This window comes from Taudactylus pleione, unplaced genomic scaffold, assembly GCF_031769625.1.
Source record: "Taudactylus pleione unplaced genomic scaffold, aTauple2 ptg000089l, whole genome shotgun sequence".
Taxonomy (NCBI): domain Eukaryota; kingdom Metazoa; phylum Chordata; class Amphibia; order Anura; family Myobatrachidae; genus Taudactylus; species Taudactylus pleione.
This window is the reverse complement of record NW_028284491.1, coordinates 16,527,677-16,546,780: the sequence shown is the minus strand read 5'-3', so window position 1 is coordinate 16,546,780 and position 19,104 is coordinate 16,527,677. Positions and strand designations below refer to the sequence as shown.

Below are 19,104 nucleotides of genomic sequence, written 5' to 3'. Positions count from 1 at the left end.
CAATCCCTATCAGTTTCCAAATTTGTCACACATGTATGTTTCCACTTTTACAATGTCTGGCCACTCGTGCCAGTGACGGATCACAGACTGTGAGTGGTCATCTTCTGGCCAATTATCAACACGCCCCATAATATGTAAATACATGCATGATCCATTCACATTTCTGCTACACACTAGGCAAACATACTCTATTTCCCCTATTACAATAATCACATGCTGATTTCATCAGTAAATATAATTCATTTAGTAACTCTCTGGGGGAGATTTATCAAAGCTTGGAGAGAGATAAAGTTGAGAGAGATAAAAGGGTCTAAGGGCTCTATTTATTAACATTATTTTTACTAAAATAAAGTGAAAAAGGGTGTTTTCACACCCTTTTCGCATTATTTTAGTTACACTAAAAGTTACTAAAGGGCAATTGGAGTAGAATTTGTACTCTAACTCCTAAGTATCACTTATTTTTAGTAAGCAGATCGCATTTCCCATAATTGTAATGGGAAATGTGATCTGGCCAAAGTTACTAAAAATAAATTGTGAAAAAATACCGGTTACCGGACTCCTGCTCCGCTCTGACGGGGAGAGCAGAGCCTGGTGCCGGCCCCAGTGATCAGCTTTGTGGTCTAAACAGACCACATGCTGATTCCCTGCAAAAAAGAGTAAAAAAAAAAGTTCAAAAAACCAAACTCACCAGAGTCCAGGGACCGGAGTTTGGGGCTCCGGTGATGTCCTCTCTCCGGTCAGCTGGTCTCCCATGCTGCACTGCGGCCCGGTCGTCACCTGACAGGGTCCCAGTGCAGTATGGGATGTCAGCTGACCGGAGGACATGGAGGACATCACCAGAGCCCGGATCATGCAAGTAAGTGTAATTAAGGGAGAGGGGGGGTTGCGGGGGGGGGGGCTTGGCGATGGGGGAGGGGCTTAGCAGTGACTAGTGTGCGGAGGGGATTCGCAGGGACAGAGCTCTGTCCCTGCAAGGGATTTGTAGTAAATCCCTGTGATATTGCCTGAATTCGCAATATGGATTCAGTCGGTAATATCACACTACAATCTGCATTACCAATGCGGATTGTAGTAAGTAGAGCCCTAAGTACTAAGCACTGGAGAGAGATAAAGGGGTCTATGTACTAAGCCTTGGAGAGAGATTAAGTGGATGGAGATAAAGTACTAACCAATCAGCTACTGTCATTTTTAAAACACAGCCTGTAAAGTGACAGTTAGGGGCTGATTGGTTGGTACTTTATCTCCGTCCACTTTATCTCTCTAGAAGTCTTAGTACATAGTCCCCACAGCCTGTAAAGTGACAGATACTGGTTGGTTGGTACTTTATCTCTCTCCATTTTATCTCCCCCATAGGGGTAAATGTAATAGTCAGCAAATTACATATAGCCACAGGATTCCGGCGATTTAGCCTTAAAATACAAAATCAGGTTGTTTTTGCTTTTTAAATTATTGCTGCTTTACATCTTGAAACAAAATCCATGAAATCTTGCATCTGCCTACAACTTGCGGGCTATTACATTTAACCCATAATGTGACTTTTTAGGTTCCATCGTCATGAATTACAAAATCGCTGCCTATACTATGCATAAGCAATGGGTACACTTTCACTATTTATACTGACATAAGGAGGAAAAAAACAAACATTTATGGAGAGAACATGTATAATCAGAAAGATAGGTCTGTGATATTGAAGTCACAGAACAATTGTGGTGCTGCTGTAAATGTAATTGGTTCTATTTTAATCCATCAATTGCTAGGCCTTGCAATACATTTCTCAGAGCAGTAATAGAGGATTTGCTTTTTATCTGTTCTGTGGATGAATTAGGAGTGAATTGCAATAGACAGTTTTGCTGACTCCTCTATGGATATCATTTTAATATTGTATTAATACAGGCATGATGGCTCAGTTTGGTTGCAATCTCCATTCATACTTAACTGTTTAACTGTGCAATGTAGAAGCTATTGACAAAAGTTATATTCTTGTTTACTCAGTAATAAAAGCACACTTATGCACAAATAGAAAAGTAAATTGTCAATGCTAAGTAATGTATAAAGAAACAAACAGCTTCATGATCATAACTATTCACCACTAGAGCACTGCAGCAGTATTGAGTCCCAGTCATGCACATTGCAAGATACATGTGTTTTTAAAAATGTTCATACTTGATAGCTGAGCCCACAGGTATATATAGGAGTAGAAGGTTGTGTTTATCTTGCATTGTCCTCAGAATTGGCCATGTACAGTATACCCTCACTGTTATCAGCAAAGATAGCAAAATGTTCCTTTAGTTTAATTGTACAGGTTCTGTGCCTAAGTGCAGCCATTTTGTTTCTAGGCTGGTTTAATGTTCCTGCGGTCTTACTTGCTCCTAGTGAAAAATGAGTGCCATCTTCAATTAGCAGTTATTTCATTGTCTTTACCAAATATCCAAGATCTCAGTGAACTAAAGAATATCCCTACGATGAAGCTCTCTACTGCTATGTTTTATTCATACTTAGCTTAGCAATAAAAACAGCTTATAGTTTTAGACAAGCCCAGATTTCCTACTAGGCTCAGCGGGTGTGTGCCTAGAGCCATGGATACTGAAAGACAACTTTTATTTTCTAAATTAATATATCAATCTATTTTTTTTACCAGCAAAGAAAAAAATAGCAAATGAGAACAATAAACTATTATGAGTTTAAATTGAAGAAGAGGAATGACCTTACTAGGATGGGATGGCCAGATGACAATTTAGGGTCTATTATCAAGTGGTAAGAACCCCTTGTCAGCGGCTATCATCGCTTCATGCAACCTATGAACAGGGTCATCGGAGAGAGATCAATGATCTCTCACGTGGTCCCTTTAAATATGGTTTGTTTTATGGGGACTGTTAGTGTCAGATTGGGTCATGTAGGACCCACCAGAGGGGAATGCAGTGGCAGAGGTCCATGCTTAAGGGGTGTGGCCAGTTACCACAAGGGGTGTGATCAAGCATCACATAGGCTTGGCCAGCCATTAGAGACCATGTAATTAACCCTATATAAGAGTATTAACGTTTGTACTGGAACTTGAAATTATAGGAGGGCGTGGGGTCCAAAGGCAGTGTGGACCACCGGGGATTTCCCCTGTAGCCCTATGGGTCAGTCCAACCCTGGAGACCGTGATATGCCCGTAATATATCATTTAGTTTTTGAAGAAGCTTATAGTCATCTCAGGATGTAAGACTAGTGCAATGATTCACTATGATAGTACATAAATCATTTCTATACCTGATATATAACATGAATTATTATTATTTATTATTATTATTATTACCAGTTATTTATATAGCGCACACATATTCCACAGTGCTTTACAGAGAATATTTGGCCATTCACATCTGTCCCTGCCCCAGTGGAGCTTATACTCTATATTCCCTATCACATGCTCACGCACATACACACTAGGGGTAATTTTGTTGGGACCCAATTAACCTACCAGTATATTTTTGGAGTGTGGGAGGTAACCGGAGCACCCGGAGGAAACCCACGCAAGCACAGGGAGAATACACAAACTCCACACAGGTAGGGCCGTAGTGGGTATGGAACCTTATAGATCTATAAGTTACTATTTACATTACTTAATTGACATATCCATTTGGACTGCAGCAGGAAAGAAATTACATACCTCAGATGTTTGTATTCAATTACACTTTATATGGTAAATACAATTTTTTGTATTTGTTAATAACGCCGTTCTCTCTTATGTATACGACACTTCATTAGATTATTAGATTGTGTACAAATAGGTTATATCATTTAGTACCAACACTCTCAAGCTATATACTGTATCTACACTATCCCTTCCCTTTCTCTTTGTTGCCGTACGCCTGAGTATTTACACTTGCTTCTCCTTACGTAAAAAAGACATATATACTTCTGATGTGCAATTGTACCCATCTTCAGGTGCATCCGACTGAGTATGTGCACATAAATGTGCTTAAAACTAAAAAATAAAAATATAATAATTTGTACTGTAATTAAATGTGTAATCTTGATGTGAGAGTAGGTAGTAATTAAATGAAGGTTTGCTGACATGGGCATCATAGTTTGATTGCTAGCCTGCAAAATGTACAAATGTATGTATGAATGAATATCAAATTGGAATGGTGGAGTACATCTTTTTGTGTGCACAGAAGCCAAACAGACGCATTTGCACAAAAAAAGGAATGTGCTGCACCTTCAAGTTATTTTTGAGTTTATAAATGACCCCCATTGTCTTACTTGCACTAGACCAGTGACAGACAACAGCCGGCTTAGCGAGACCTCACCTGCGGGCCCCAGCTGTATGTTCCTGCTCTGACTTATTCTCTTAAATCATAAAGCAGAGTATAATACTGGAAGTGATGGGAGCAGCTGGCTTCCACATCACCTGGGTTCTCTGCACAACTCAGGAATGTTATGCGGCTGCCCCATGCGGTCCCCCTCCTTCTTCTGCAGGTATTGGACTCAAGGTAAGCAATTTTAAGGCTATATAAATTAATTTAATTTTAAATCATTTATTTAACGTCTAATTAGTTAAATTACTAAATTAGCAGTGGGTGATCGTTGGTAGTCCTTGTTAATGGGATCCTATGGGCATAATGGGATCTGAGTAGACTGAGTGTCATGCAGGGGTAAATTGGGGATTGAATAACATGCAGAGAAGACTGAAGGGAGTGTTGGCACACATGGTATCTGAGGGCATGTGACAAGTAGAGCACAGAATGGAATGTGGGTATTTTATGGAAAGTGGGAGGTGTGAATGGTATGGGGGGCTTGAAATACTGGAGCGTTTTGGAGCAAGTGGTGTGCCCAATTTTCTGTGCTGCTAAAAAAATAGATTTACATATTTATTTTGCAGAGAAAAGTTGTATTTGAGCATCAGTGGCCCCTATGCACACACCTGCAAGTCTAGTGTGAAATCTGGGCTTGACTAGAACTACGTATAAGCTGTTTTATTGCTAAGCTGAGTATGGATAGACAAAGCATTACATAGCATCTTCCTAGGTATATTTATTTGGTTGCTGAAATCTAAGATTTTTGTTACAGACAATTAAATATCTGTTAAATTAAGATGGAACTTGTTTTTACTAGGAACAAGTAAGACCCTGGAACTCATTAAAACGGTTTAAAAACTAAATGAGTCCACTCAGGCACAGAACCTGTATAATTAAATTAAAGGAAAAACTGCCGATATCCCTGCAGGTAGTAGTAATGAGTGTATACTGTATGGTGCCAAATGTAAGCGCAATGCAAGCAAAACAAGACCCACTACCTGTGTAATCAAGTATAGAAACTTGCAATGGGCATGTCTGGAGTTTTGGAATACATTTGGTATCTGAGGGCATGTAGAGAATTTTGTGGCAAGTGGGGGTTTGCCGGCATGTGAAGAAATTGTAGTGACACTGGGAAGCTTTAGTAAGAAGGTCTTAGGGGCATTTTGGAATTATGGATGCAGTTTTGCGGAGGTCATTTGGGGCTTTAGTTTTTTTTATAACATTAAGGGGTATATTTACGAAGTGGTGGCCTTTCGAATATTCAATATGGCAATAGTATTAAGTGTAAAATGAAGCATGTTTTTTGATAGGTCATTGCCCATTTCGTTCTTTGGAACTTTATTAGTAATTAAACCACAGGTTGAATCTTCTACACTATGAAGTCAGGCTTGTGTGAGTATTTTTTTCATTTTCAACAAGGATGATTTGCTACCTTTTACTTTTTAGTTTGTGGCCTGTACCTACGGGTGATCAAACATATAAGATGATACAATATTTTATTAAAAAATAAAACACATCAGCAGGATTATCTTCACAATATATTATGGCATATTTTACAGAACGTTAACAGTCATAACTACGTATAATATAGAAAAAACAAATAAAACTTAAATCATTTTGCGCTTGTTTATTCTACATTGATGTTGGCTTCTGCATGTCGCACAAGTGAATAGTATTTAACACATTCATTTCAGTATTTAATGCAAGATAATTCTTGGTTAAGATGTGTTCTCTAAATGAATGAGTATCTTATCAATCAATTATCTATATGAATTAGCATAACAATGCTACAAATTTGCAAATGCTTAGCAATTACATATATAGTTTATAACAGCATTTGACATAGGATGCACATAGAGCAAATGAAGAAATGTCTAAATCTTATCTACTAAAGAGAGGTACAAATTTTGCTTAAGGTGTTAATGGGAATCTTATACTGGAGGTTGCCATGGTAATGTTAGCATTTGTGCCCTGCCATTGCTGTTTCCACTTATCTTTCAAATGCATGGAAAAATAATTCTGCTCAATGCAGCACACTGCTGTAACATCACGGGTGAGTACACCCTCGTATGTGTCTCGTTAAATCATTTTTGTTATGTGATGGTTTATTCAGAATGGTTTTGTTTTGCAGGCGAGGTGAAAAACCCAGTTTATCGGCAAAGATGGGATTCCTAAGGGTGGGCTGCGCATGTTGGGAGGGGAAGTCCCTTAACCCTTCGCATGCTAGTTACTCACAGAGCTCGTAGTTTGACCCACATCTTCTTGCTAGGGGCCGACCTCAGCTCGAATGGAGAGGTGCATGCCTCCAGCAGATCTTTGTCGACGCTGGGCGACTCCATCATTCCTACACAAAAGCAGAAAATATGTCAGTGACATTATTATAAGCATGTGTTTGACATCCTACCGTCTGGTGGAAACTTCACTGGGAACTATAGTGTTAAACAATTCTCCATTTGACAACCTCTTCAGCTACAGGATGGGGTGATCGATTATATCTGTAATCGTTTGCGTACCGTATCTGTTCAATAGAGGCTGCTACATCACTTAGCTTATATTAAACACATCTGACCAATGCATTGACCAAGGGCAAGAGGCAACAGAATGCATTAGGGATGGTGCATAGAGCCTATAAGCATCCCAGTGATAAACAGTGATGCACAAAACAGTACCAAATTCACAGGCTCTGAAACATACCATAACATAGATAGCAGGATCAACCTTTAACTATCGGGACTGCTGTTAGAGCTCTGCCAGCAAGGAAGGGGTTCATGCAAATGATTTTCTCTCACATATTCTGTGGTCTCCCTTGTGTCCTTCAGGGAAATCAGTCCATTCTCCTTGCGCTGTGATGGATAAATGTGGGCAGCAGGGAGGGGGACTAATAGCAGCAGCAATGGCATGAAGCAGGACGCCTGCCCCTTCTGCAGTGGGATCTGAACGCGTGTAAGTGAACGAGATTGAGTATGTTATACCTCTAATCCACAGGAGAACCTCCCCCAGTTACTCTAACAGGTTATCGGAGTCTGAACATACTATTCCCACCTCCCCATAACGCTTTATATGTGACCTGTAATGAGAGTCCTGCCCTCCAGAGATGCCACATGTGGCTGTCATGACAATATGACATAAACAACAGATTAGAAAATGGTCACCATAAACCTGCAATGCACCAAGGGCATACAACTCTGCAAGGGACAGAATGTGTTGTATAATATTGATAATAACCAAAATGATTATGTCAAGACTTCTTAACATATAACAACATGTGTAAGCAGTCCATGAAATAACTTATAGTGGGAAATAAAAAAAAGGCACCGCTGTGGCTTTACTGAGAACTCATGAAGCATAGCATGCACACTTACAGAAATAAGTAAATAACCTGGAGGCTGGAGCTACACTATATACATATATATATAGATCTATATACACATACATACACACACATTCAGTATAATATATACATATATATATATGTCCTCAAATTGCAGATAGAAATGTGTCTTCCAATAGGTTGCTAAGCAACAGCCTGCAAACACATGTTCAGCCATTTAGGAGCAGGCCATGTTATATATACTGCATTTTCATTCTGCTCTGATCCCTGGCACGCAATATTTAGGTGATAAGTATCAGTATGGATATGGGAGGAACATCTGCCTCTTTAGACATACGTGAACAAAGTGGTTAAATGACAAATGTGAATTGGCAGTTCTGTAATACAATAGTATCTGTCTATTTAGTGTTTACAACTCCTTTACATATTAAGCGGGAGATTTAATAAAGCTTGGAGAGAGATAAAATTGGAGCTAAATAGCACCTACCAATCAGCTCCTAACTGTCACTTTATAGGCTGTGTTTGAAAAATGACAGTTAGAAGCTGATTGGTTGGTACTATTTATCTCCAATTTTATCTCTCTCCAAACTTTATTAATTATCCCCCTAAAACTTTGTACTATATACAGTAATGGACTCCTATGGAAGCTCTGAAGAGAGCACACTTTAAATGTTCTGTTAAAAACTAAGACATGTTTTAAGTTTTTTTTTTTTTTTTTTACTTTTCCACGATTAGGATTTGTCTTTGCGTTGAAAGAGCGTTGTTTTCAATACTCATAGCTTGGGCCTTGCTATGTCTTGTAACTGTGCTAGTTTTACAAACCCACTAAAGGAGTGAATCTTCCATATAGTATATGCCATATATGTCTCTTTATCCCTAGCCTTTCTGCAACAGTTGTCTAAAGACAGATAACTGTCTTTGAAGATACACACTGGGGTGTAGCATGGGCGGGCCCTCGAAGAGGACCGGGGGTGCCTCCAGGATTTATTTTCTGCAAACGTAGTGATTGGCCATAATGGCTATAAAAGTCTGAGGTCAATTTATCTATCAGAAAAAATATATTCCAGTGCTGTGCTGTTTATGAATTTTACTGGTACATCTACGCCCATAAGATAATTCTACTTTTAAAATCCACTTTGAATGGCTCCCAGATTCCCTTTACATCTCAAAAGACAGCAAACTACACCGGTCACCTTCAATTAGAGGAGTGTTGCGGATTTTACATTTCTACAATTTTATTGTTTGTGTGTCCTTCTGTTTTCATCTTACCTATATCCCCGCCTAATTCTTCCAGTTACCCACAGCACCCACTGTTCCTCTTTCCCTGCCCCCAAAGCCACCCCTTTCTTCTTTCACTTCTGCCCTCTTTACACCTTACCTTCCTGCTCTTCTGCTTAAGTAGTTAGAGGCCTGGAGGCCACTGATGGGAAAGTGACATGTAGGAACCTGGCAGTTAAGCATCATTTCTTATATATTTATTTATTTTCATATGATATTTGCCCTACAGTACCTGCAAACTCCTGACGGCAGTAAAATTCAGCGACTTTTGTCATGTAGGCTTCTCCATGTGAATTGAATGTGAATTATGGTGCCACATGTACCGCTAAAATACTGTAGCTATTCTGATTAAAATCAATTAATCTCTTAAAAATTTTTTTTAATGAATAAAAGTATTACATATTGTAACTTTATTTTATTTAATTTGATCTATTTTTAGACTTTTATTATTATTATTATTATTATTATTATTATTATTATTATTATTATTATTATTATTTTATTCCAATTTAGTAGAAATGAAAGCCAAAACCTAGAAAGCTGGCTCAAAGTCTGGCCTGGCAAGCATGGTAAGATAACACCTTTTTTGGTGCTGCTGAGTATTGCTGAGCTGCACCAGGGATATTTTCATTGGTGTGCAACCAAGGAAATTTAGACATGTATACTCTGTATGCTCCGAGGGTTGTGTCTAATACTATCTCCATGTCACCAATCTCCCCTTTCATCATTATTTCTCCCCAATCTTCCCTATAGCGTGTCTCACCTAATCACCGCATCATCATCTACTCCATCAATCCCACTAGCTCCAAGCTCCATCGCCTCACTTACCTATGACCTTATTAAGACACACACTAGCGGTGCCAATTCATATTATACCAAATAGAACTGGACAGTGTATTTTATATAGTTCATGTACAACTCACTGCATTAATTTGACTCACTGACTCGGATGACCTGGGCCAGCTCCAGGCATGCTCCGTGTCCAGCTACAGAAGATCCCCGCCCTCCACCCACCTGCTGCCGTTATTATTTTATACTCAGGTGGAGGGCGAAATGAGGGAAGGGACAGAGGGGGAGCACGGGACAGCGCTGGGTGCCGAGACACCTAGCGCCGGCCCTGCGGATGACTGACATTAGGGAGTTCCTGAGCACACCCTGGACCCTATATATGCATGCCTATAGATATTTACTTGATAGTTGTGGCAATAGTTTTTTTTATCACTGTAATAATTGCCAATAAAAAATGTTGCATATTATCATCACAAAGGTTCTTTTTATGATAAGTAGATCCTATATCTTTGAACTGGATATCTTGTCTCTGTTTACAATATGGGGGGGGGGGGGCACCAATGCTCTTTCTGGCACAGGGTACCAAAATGTCTAGTTATGGTTCTGCTTAAGAAAATGGTTCCCAAACTCTGCGCCGCGGCACCCTGGGGTGCCTCGGGACACTTGCAGGGGGGCCTCAGGTTGGTGGTCCAGCACCAAATCAAATTCTTTATGGTCAATGTAATTTAAATATGTGCACAAAAAGAAGCACAAACCTGTCTACCACTATATAACCAAACCTAAGGATAACAGGTAAGCACAATTTATTTCACTGTACTACTTCACTTCCTTTTTGATTTCTGAATTTCTCAATAACAAACTTTTGGCTTAGGGGTGCCGTGAAAACAATTCTGATGCATTAGGGGGCCGTGGTTCAAAAAAGTTTGGGAACCACTGGCTTAAGAGATAGGCCACTACTCATGCACAATGGGCAAGTCCTGTGTTTTTGCCTGCAGGATAAAGTTTGACAGCCATGCACTACTGGCTAAATGCTGTCCTCTCTATGAACTTCTGTGTCCTACAGTACTTGGGCTGACCATGATCCTTCTCATGGCTTAACACAAACATTCAGTAGGGGGACACATACTGTTTTGTGGGCCATCCCATTCCCTATCCTCAGTGGATCCTCCATGAACCAATGCAACATTGCCACTGTTGCTGTTTTTTCATGCTGGCCACGCCACCCTCAACCCCCGACACAGTTCAGTAATTGGCAGGGAGGGGGATGTCATGGGATGCTTGATCCATTCTATGTTTCTGGATACACAATAGGAAATGCTATGTACTGAATATTTCAGTTTTCCATTGTCCTTCACTATACTGTACTGTCAGTCACCTAACCTCATCATCAAACCAAGTCAATGTACCATTCTGTAGAAAGCCCAAAGGTAACGGTATTAGACACAATAAAGAAAAAAGCAGCCACTCTGTTATGTATCAGGTTTCTAATACAAATGTGTTTTTTATTTTATACCTTGATTGTCTATTTACCATTTTTGGCCTACAGCTTTTATCCTAATTTGCTAGTGGGTGTGGATCATTAGGTCTACAATAAAAAGGTAAACAATGTTTGGGTAGACAATACAAGTAGACAGGCAATATGTCGACAGGGTCTGAAGGTCGACACACTAAAGGTCGACTAGTAAGAAGGTCAACAGGGACAGAAGGTCAACAAGGTCATTAGGTCGACAGACAAACTGTCGACATAGAAATGGTCGACACTTTTTTTTCTAGCCCTAGTCTTCACCCTAACCTTAACACTCTCCTTGGTGCCTAACCCTAACCCTCCCTCTTGGTGCCTAAACCTAACCATCGGGGTAGGTGCCTGACCCTAACCGTCCCTTCTAGTGCCTAACCCTCCGGTAAGTGCCCAACCCTAACCCTCCCTCCTGGTGCCTAACCCTAACCATCGGGGTAAGTGCCTAACCGTAACCGTCAAAGTATGTGCCTAACCCTAGCCCTCAGGTAAGTGCCAAACCCTAACAAAAAAAAAATGTGTCGACCATTTCTGGTTTCGACCATTTGTCTGTCGACCTTCTGTCCCTGTCAACCTTCTTACAAGTCGACCTTTAGTGTGTCGACCTTCAGACCCTGTCGACCTATTGCCTGTCTAACTTGTATTGTCTACCTAAACATTGTCTACCTTTTTACTGTAGACCTAATGACCGGATACCCTTGCTAGTCTATTTACCATTTTTATCCTACAGGTTTATCATATCAAGTGCATATGCAGGCTTTAGAGATCATTTACAAAAAAAGAACTTGATGCGATTTACAAACCAGTTTACGCACTGATGCTCCTACATTGTTTGCACTTTGCACAGTGCTCTTCTAGGTTCACACCTTCACCAGCTCTTGCGAGATGTTCCCACAACCTAGGTGTGTGGAGAAGAGACACACTAGCAAGACAGTAAGGACGGGCGGTATTCAATTCTTTAAGTGTGCCCCATCTCCCGTCTAAAGTGACAGGAGATCGCAGGGCGCTATTCAATTGATGCTCATTTTCACGCGCCCATAGTGGTCAGGTTTAGCAGCGTAAAACAGCTACCTCCGACCAAAGTGCTGGGCGTGATCGCGAAAAATGCCGTTTGGGCGCACAAACAGGTCACTTTTTGCCCATTTCAGCTCGCACCCCCTTGGAGCTGAGAGCTGAAATGGTGCGCCGGCAGATGATCGTGCCCCACAGGAGCAACAATTGAATAGCTCTTGTCGGGCGTGTAGGGGGGCGCTTCTATTGAATACTGCCCTAAATGTCACATCACAGTCCAAATTTCTATCTGTGTAAACTAAACATAAGCGTAAGGGTAAATAAGGACTGCATTATTACATACCAATGTACCAATATCTCTATGTGTGAGTGAAGATATTTATTAAATCGCTTGGAGCGGGCTTGGAAGTGCAAGAGCAAGGCACTAAACTGTTTCATTAAATAGTCTCCCTTAAAAGTACAGGACAAGATGAAAGGTTGCCAGCACTTAGCGAGTGCAAAATTCAAAGCCAAAAAGGTCATACCACCATTCCATACATCCCAACATTTGAGAGGACGGGATCGGGACAATGTGCACACGATGAAGGTGTGACCATAAAAAGAGGGATGGCCTCACATCATGGGCTTATAACAAACCTGTTTTCGTCATTCTAGGGGCGTGTCCAGCACTTCCCAAGCTGCTGGGCCACCCCCAGTCTCTCTCTCTCTCTCTCTACAAGTTGGATAATGCGCTCATGCACACAGCATCCATTCACTGCTGCTCTCCAGACACTCACTCCCAGAGAGAGAGCAACGGAGAGAGTCTTCCCAACCTTTCCCCTCTGTGGGCCATTGTGGTCTGGGAGTGGAATGGTAGGACAGTGCTCGGAAAAAGGGACTGTCCCCAATGATGGACTAAGAGTAGATGGGTCTGTGTTCAGCCTCCATGTGGACCCCTCCTCTCCCCGTAGCGCAGTTGTGAAGAGATTCTGGCACTATGCTTGAGTCACCTGTGCATGAGCGGGTCTCCGGAGAGGTAAGTATAGTAAATGGGTGAGGGACCAAGGACCCCATGTAGATCATAGATATGTCACTGATTATAGCGCCAAAATCGGTACGGTTGGAAAGTCAGCCATTCACACAATGGGGAGCACTCTAAGGAAAAAGATCCTCTCCCTCTGTTAATGAGGAGGGGAACCACATACAGTAGGTCTAGCGTAGGCTAAGTACAGTATGGGGGTATTCGCAAAATTGCGAGTAGATGTGCAGACATACATAAACGATTGTCAAAACAGTATCAACTGTGAGTGCTTGAGAGCAGATGTAAATATACGATAATGATGCTGACAGTCTCCAGCACTAGCTATTCTCTTCTGACTGTGGAAAACAGATTTCCTGTTGAATCTGAATGGTCCATCCTTAATTGCTTGTGTTTATAATATATTATTTTGTGAGAGTGTTTTAGGAAGGAGAGGTAGGGATACATTTATCATAGTTCTCATTTTAACAGTGGTACTTAACGTTTTGTGTCACAACTTATTTCTGCGTGTGAAATTAGGTACAGCAGCCAGTTCAGAATATTACAACCACAGACTGCGGTCTAGTTCTACTCTGCGCAGTCCGAATTTTCCATATGACCAGTGATGGTCTGAACATGTGCAAGCAGAAAATGTAAGCATAATAAGTTCAAACTATCAACATCAGGCAATAAAATACAAAATTGTAATCTTCACATATTTACCAACCTAACTTTCCACTCCAATAAAATGTATAGTGTTGCTCCCTCCCCACTCCGCTACAGGAAAGATATTACCGTATCTGTAGTAAATGATAAATTCTGTTTTTGGTCAAAAAGCTGAGACTGGAGTCATTTGAGTTGCAGTGAGATTACTGGACATACCCATGTACAGGGCTGCCATGAGAAATTGGGGCTCAGGGTTGACAAAATAGGCAGCCCCCCCTGTGTTTCTGCAACTCCAGCCCTGCAGTGCCTCTCCAGTTCCAGCCAGCACCCCTTCTGTCTCCTCAACCAGCAACCTCCCCAGCCACCTCCCCTTCTGTCTCCCAGCCAACCCCCTTCTGTCTCCCCAGCCAGGCACCTTTTATCACCCCAACCAGCCACTCTTCTGTCTCCCCAGTCAGTTCCCCTTCTGTCTCCCCAGCCAGCCCCCTTCTGTCTCCTCAGCCCGCCCCCCCTCTGTCTCCCCATCCAGCCCTCCTTCTGTCTACCCAGCCAGTCCTTTTGTCTTCCCTGCCAGCCCCCCTTCTATCTCCCCAGCCAGGCACCTTCTATCTCCCCAGCCAGCCACTCTTCTGTCTCCCCAGTCAGTTCCCCTTCTGTCTCCCCAGCCGGGCCACCTTCTATCTCCCCAGCCAGTCCCCCTTCTGTCCCTCCAGCCAGCCACCTTCTGTCACCCCAGTCAGACCCCCTTCTGACTCCCCAGCCAGCCCTCCTTCTGTCTCAGTCAGCCCCCTGCTGTCTCCCCAGCCAGCCACCTTCTATCTACTCCAGCCAGCCACCTTTTGTCTCCCCAGTCAATTCCCCTTCTGTCTCCCTAGCCAGCCACCTTCTATCTCCCCAGCCAGTCCCCCTTTTGTCCCTCCAGCCAACCACCATCTGTCACCCCAGCCAGCCCCCCTTCTGTCTCCCCAGCCAGCCCTCCTTCTGTCTCCCCAGTCAGCCCCCTGCTGTCTTCCTAGCCAGACACCTTCTGTCTCCCCAGCCAGCCCATCTGCTGTCTCCCCAGCCAGCCACCTTCTGTCTCCCCAGCCAACCCTCCTTCTGTCTTCCCAGCCAGCCACCTTCTGTCTCTCCAGCCAGCTCCACTTCTGTCTCCCCAGCCAGCACCCCTATGTCCGGGCCCACTACTCCAGTCCCAGCTGTTCCCCCCTGATGGAGGCCCTGCCCATGTATATGAGTCAACCAATAGACACACTGGATATAATTTACGACAAGTACAGCAGTTGAGGTGCAGAGCAGAGTCAACTATAACCTGCAATCATCACACTGAGAATAAGAATAAGGAAACAGGATAAAGGAAGTACTGAAGAGAAAAACAAAAATGTTTAGTTTATTGGCAGAGGTGCTTTTATAGTGGTGGGAGTTTGGACCTTGATATGTGGTTTACGCTTCTACTCAGTGCACCTCTGGAAATGTTTTTGCCTCTCCATACACCTACAGTATGTGATCTTCTAGATTGTGAGAGAAGAGTGGAGATTAGGCATACACCTTGATATGAGCTGGGTAATCTATACAGGCACACCAGTGTAAAACCAAGGTATTTTGCAGAGTGTGTCGAGTATGTTTCACGCATGAGGCTCACTGCATTTCTGCAAAGTAACGTTAAAAATATGTTAGTCCATCTGTGAATTATTCTAACTGGTTTGAAATTCAATTAAATATTGTCTGCTTTGAGTAACTCGTAGGACATGAACTACCAATGAGTACCCTGGATTATTACAAGCTAAACTACTCTCTAGAACACGAATCTGATTTATTTTCGGACCTGAACAATGATGTTACATAGTTTCCTTATACAAACAGAGAGAAAGATAGAGCAAAGCTGTACAAATTCCAGCCATATACTGTAGCTGATACGCCTGAAAAATGACTGCTGCTGCCTACATTTTGGGAGTCATGTCTATTGATGTGAACAGATAGACATCTTCCCTACAGTAGATCTATCAAAGATCCTGCGAGTTCCAAGGCTTGAATGACTGTCTCTTGATTTCTTCATTATTTTGTAAATCCCAAATCTAGGGTGTTGCTAACTATCCGTAACCACCAGTCTTTTTGATTCTAGGATAGAGAAAGGAAGGCTCTAGCCTTACAACCCATGCTTTACTTATTTATGCAGAGGAAATGCAGGCTACATTTTTTCTAATGGGCTCTGTAAAGAGTTTTGCAAGAAGTTGAATCCTTGGTTGCAGAGGATAGAAAGGTTCAGCTGCAAATAACAACACCTGACGGCTTCATTGGTAGTGTGCTTGCTGCAGATTCTAGGACAGCCAACATGTTTACAAACGCAGTGTTGTGTACCTATGGCGAATTCAAAACCTGAAGCATTCATCAATTAATAAGCATTGACAGTTGGTTTAGGGTGATGCCAACAGCAGAGAGATTGCATTGCACGTCTACATTGCAACACTAGTGTTTCATTTGGAGAAACAGCATATAGACTGCAGATACTTGCTATTTATCCAGCATATGCCTGGATTGGTTGCACTTTCAGCACTGAATTTGGGGCAATACTAAGATTGGTAACCCTCAACCTCTTGGTGCTCATAGCATAACAGCTGTTATATATATATAATACTAATTTCTTATAGTTTGCATAAAAAGACAATGCCAGTTTTAAATGAGTGAACTGTAGAACATACAAAATGAACTGGAATATTCATACAAATGACACATGTACAGTATTGTTACTAATAATCTGTACATGTAAGTAGAGATAACCCTGTCAATGTGTGATACATATCCTTGTGGCACCTGCAATTTGTCACATTGCTTTATACAGTAATGATGGCTACATTATTTTATTTAGACGAAGTCTGTGTTAAATTTATTTGACTTTGGTTTAGATTTGTAAACGTCCATTAGGTGAAAAGACATTCCTGGCACACAGCAGGAATGTTTATGCCCCAACATAGATCTCTCTATTAAATCTGTCTTGTAAACTGTTTTCCTTTCTGGATCTAATTTTAGAAATACAGCCAGTCTGTAGTATGCTAAACTATGGTAACATAATAAACATTCTACACATAGAAATCTGCTATAGAGACACAGCATCAAATAACTTGTTTTAGTGTGCTGTACCTGGGGTCATGTTGTGTTTGCTAACATCACAGATTGGATAGCTGTTAAGAGCCTTTACAATAAATCGTTGTATTTTTCTATGTATATATTATGAGTTGACATGTATATTAGGGTCAGCAGGTACACCTGTGGGCTGTTTATGAATGCAGAAAATGCTCTATTTGGAGAGCGCCAGAGATAATCAGTGTGTCTGATGAACAATCCCTGTATTCCAAGAATCCTATACAGAAATAATTTGGCACCGTGCATCTGTTTGCATTGTGTCTTACACAAAGAAACAGGTGAATTGGTAGCTCTGGATAGTGCGGACACTTTCATGTTTAGTATCATTACTAATCATCACTTTTTACAGATTGTTGGAGCTTTTAAATGAAGCAATGCCAAATTAACAATAGAAACTGTAGGTGTTACATGTTGGTGTGGGACATGAATGTTGTTACTGACACCTAGCAGTGCTAATATAAGAAACTTTACTTATCAATATCGTGTTGTACTCCTTAGTGGGAGATTAAAAGAAAAATGATTACAGTTCGGAACACAAGATCTACAAGTTAGTAAATGCTCTTCGTGTCATTACATACATTTTATATAAAGTACTGTCCCAATATATAACTAAATACCCAATTTCCACTTTGTATAGGTACTGATGGAAAGAATTCAAAAACCAGGTGACCACTGCATCCAAGAGCGCTGCTAACATATACAGTAGCTCTGATAAGATAATTGTTTACACACACACACACACGCACAGTATATATTTGTGTGTGTGTAGAGAGACAGATAGATAGATAGATAGATAGATAGATAGATAGATAGATAGATAGATAGATAAATATAGATTGAAAAGTAAAAAAGCAAATCAATACATATATGGATTTCCTTGACTGTTATCCCTTTGAAGTTAAACTAACAACTGTTTTCACATTACAGTATCTGCTCCAATCTTCTATGAGTGCTGCACAGGATAGGTGGCCCATGCATACCGCACATTACCGCCAGATGCAGGGTAATTAATAATTCCACCTTCCCTGCAGACACATGCCGGTGCATACAGATGTGAGTGCGCAGTGTAACAGGTCCGGTACCTGGATGGAGCATCAGGGGAGCTCCGCGCTGCAGCCGCCGTGCCGCTGGCTGGGACATGGTCGTACCGGTGCCTCCACACACACTGAGGGAAAGTCCCGGGGGAAGCTCCTGGTTGCGCTGTCAGTCAGACAGCGGTGACCACCGCGCTCCTTGGTGACCTGGAGGAGCCCGTCTGCTGCTTGGAAGCCCCAGCCTGAGCGCTGCCTCCTGCCACCGGTGCTGCTGCCTTTTCGCCGTGTGACCTGCTCATCCGGCCGGGCACTGTCTCTGTCTGCAGCGGGGAGCAGCGAGCATCGCCGGAGAGAGGTGGTGGGGGGGAGTGAGAGGAGGGGGAGCAGATCGGGGAGATGAGAGGAGGGGAGTCACAGACAATAGGCGATAACAGATAGAGAAGAAAGGGGCAAAGCTGAGAGAAATTGGCATTTCTAACGCAGGTCTGTATTAATGTCCAGCAATTCATCCCATTCCGACAGCCACACACTGTAAGCTATTTTGATGAGATCATACTTATTAAGTAAAAGCTTTTTATAAAGCACCATATTCAGTTGCAGCCAGTGTTTTTTAATCAGTTGGTATAATGTAGTACCAATACTGTAACACATTCAGAAAAGTATATACTGTAGTTTTTAATTGAGCTATTAAGCGAGTGCACATTTGCATATCTATAGCACAACTGCAAGTCCCTATGCATTGTGTGGGGACTTAAGTGTGCTCTATAATACTCCTTTTCCACCTAAATTCCGGATCAGACCCGGAATTTTGCCGGCGCCGACTCGGGATATTCCCGAGTCAGCGCCGCTCACACCGCAGTCGGGTCTGCATAGACCCGGCTTTTGCGGAGTGAAAGTGTTCGCTTGGAGATGACGTCATCTCCAAGCGCCACTGAAGCCGGACCAATCGGCCGGCTAGCAGTACACTCCAGGTCATCGTGACCCGGAGTGCGCTGTTCTCACAGCAGGGTTTCACGGGCTACGCCCGTGTTAAACCCTGCTAGTTACCTTGGTTGGATTGCCGG

General features: G+C 42.0%; 1 protein-coding gene across 4 annotated transcripts in view; it reads right to left on the bottom strand.

Moving 5' to 3' along the window:
• The window catches only part of PDE1B (phosphodiesterase 1B), a 321,883-nt gene extending 303,552 nt beyond the window's left edge, over window positions 1-18,331 (bottom strand). For 2 of the 4 annotated variants that reach the window (XM_088469301.1, XM_088469300.1), the window contains exons 1-2: window positions 18,089-18,331; window positions 6,516-6,624 (exon numbers count right to left, since the gene is read on the bottom strand). In XM_088469301.1, coding sequence (XP_088325427.1) covers window positions 6,516-6,624; window positions 18,089-18,146 — 167 coding nt within the window. In that variant the 5' untranslated portion in view covers window positions 18,147-18,331. Of the gene's footprint in view, window positions 1-6,515; window positions 6,625-6,974; window positions 7,048-7,069; window positions 7,115-18,088 lie in introns of those variants that run through there. The other 2 variants (XM_088469303.1, XM_088469304.1) reach the window with 2 other exon arrangements.
• Between the last annotated feature and the right edge of the window lie 773 nt (window positions 18,332-19,104).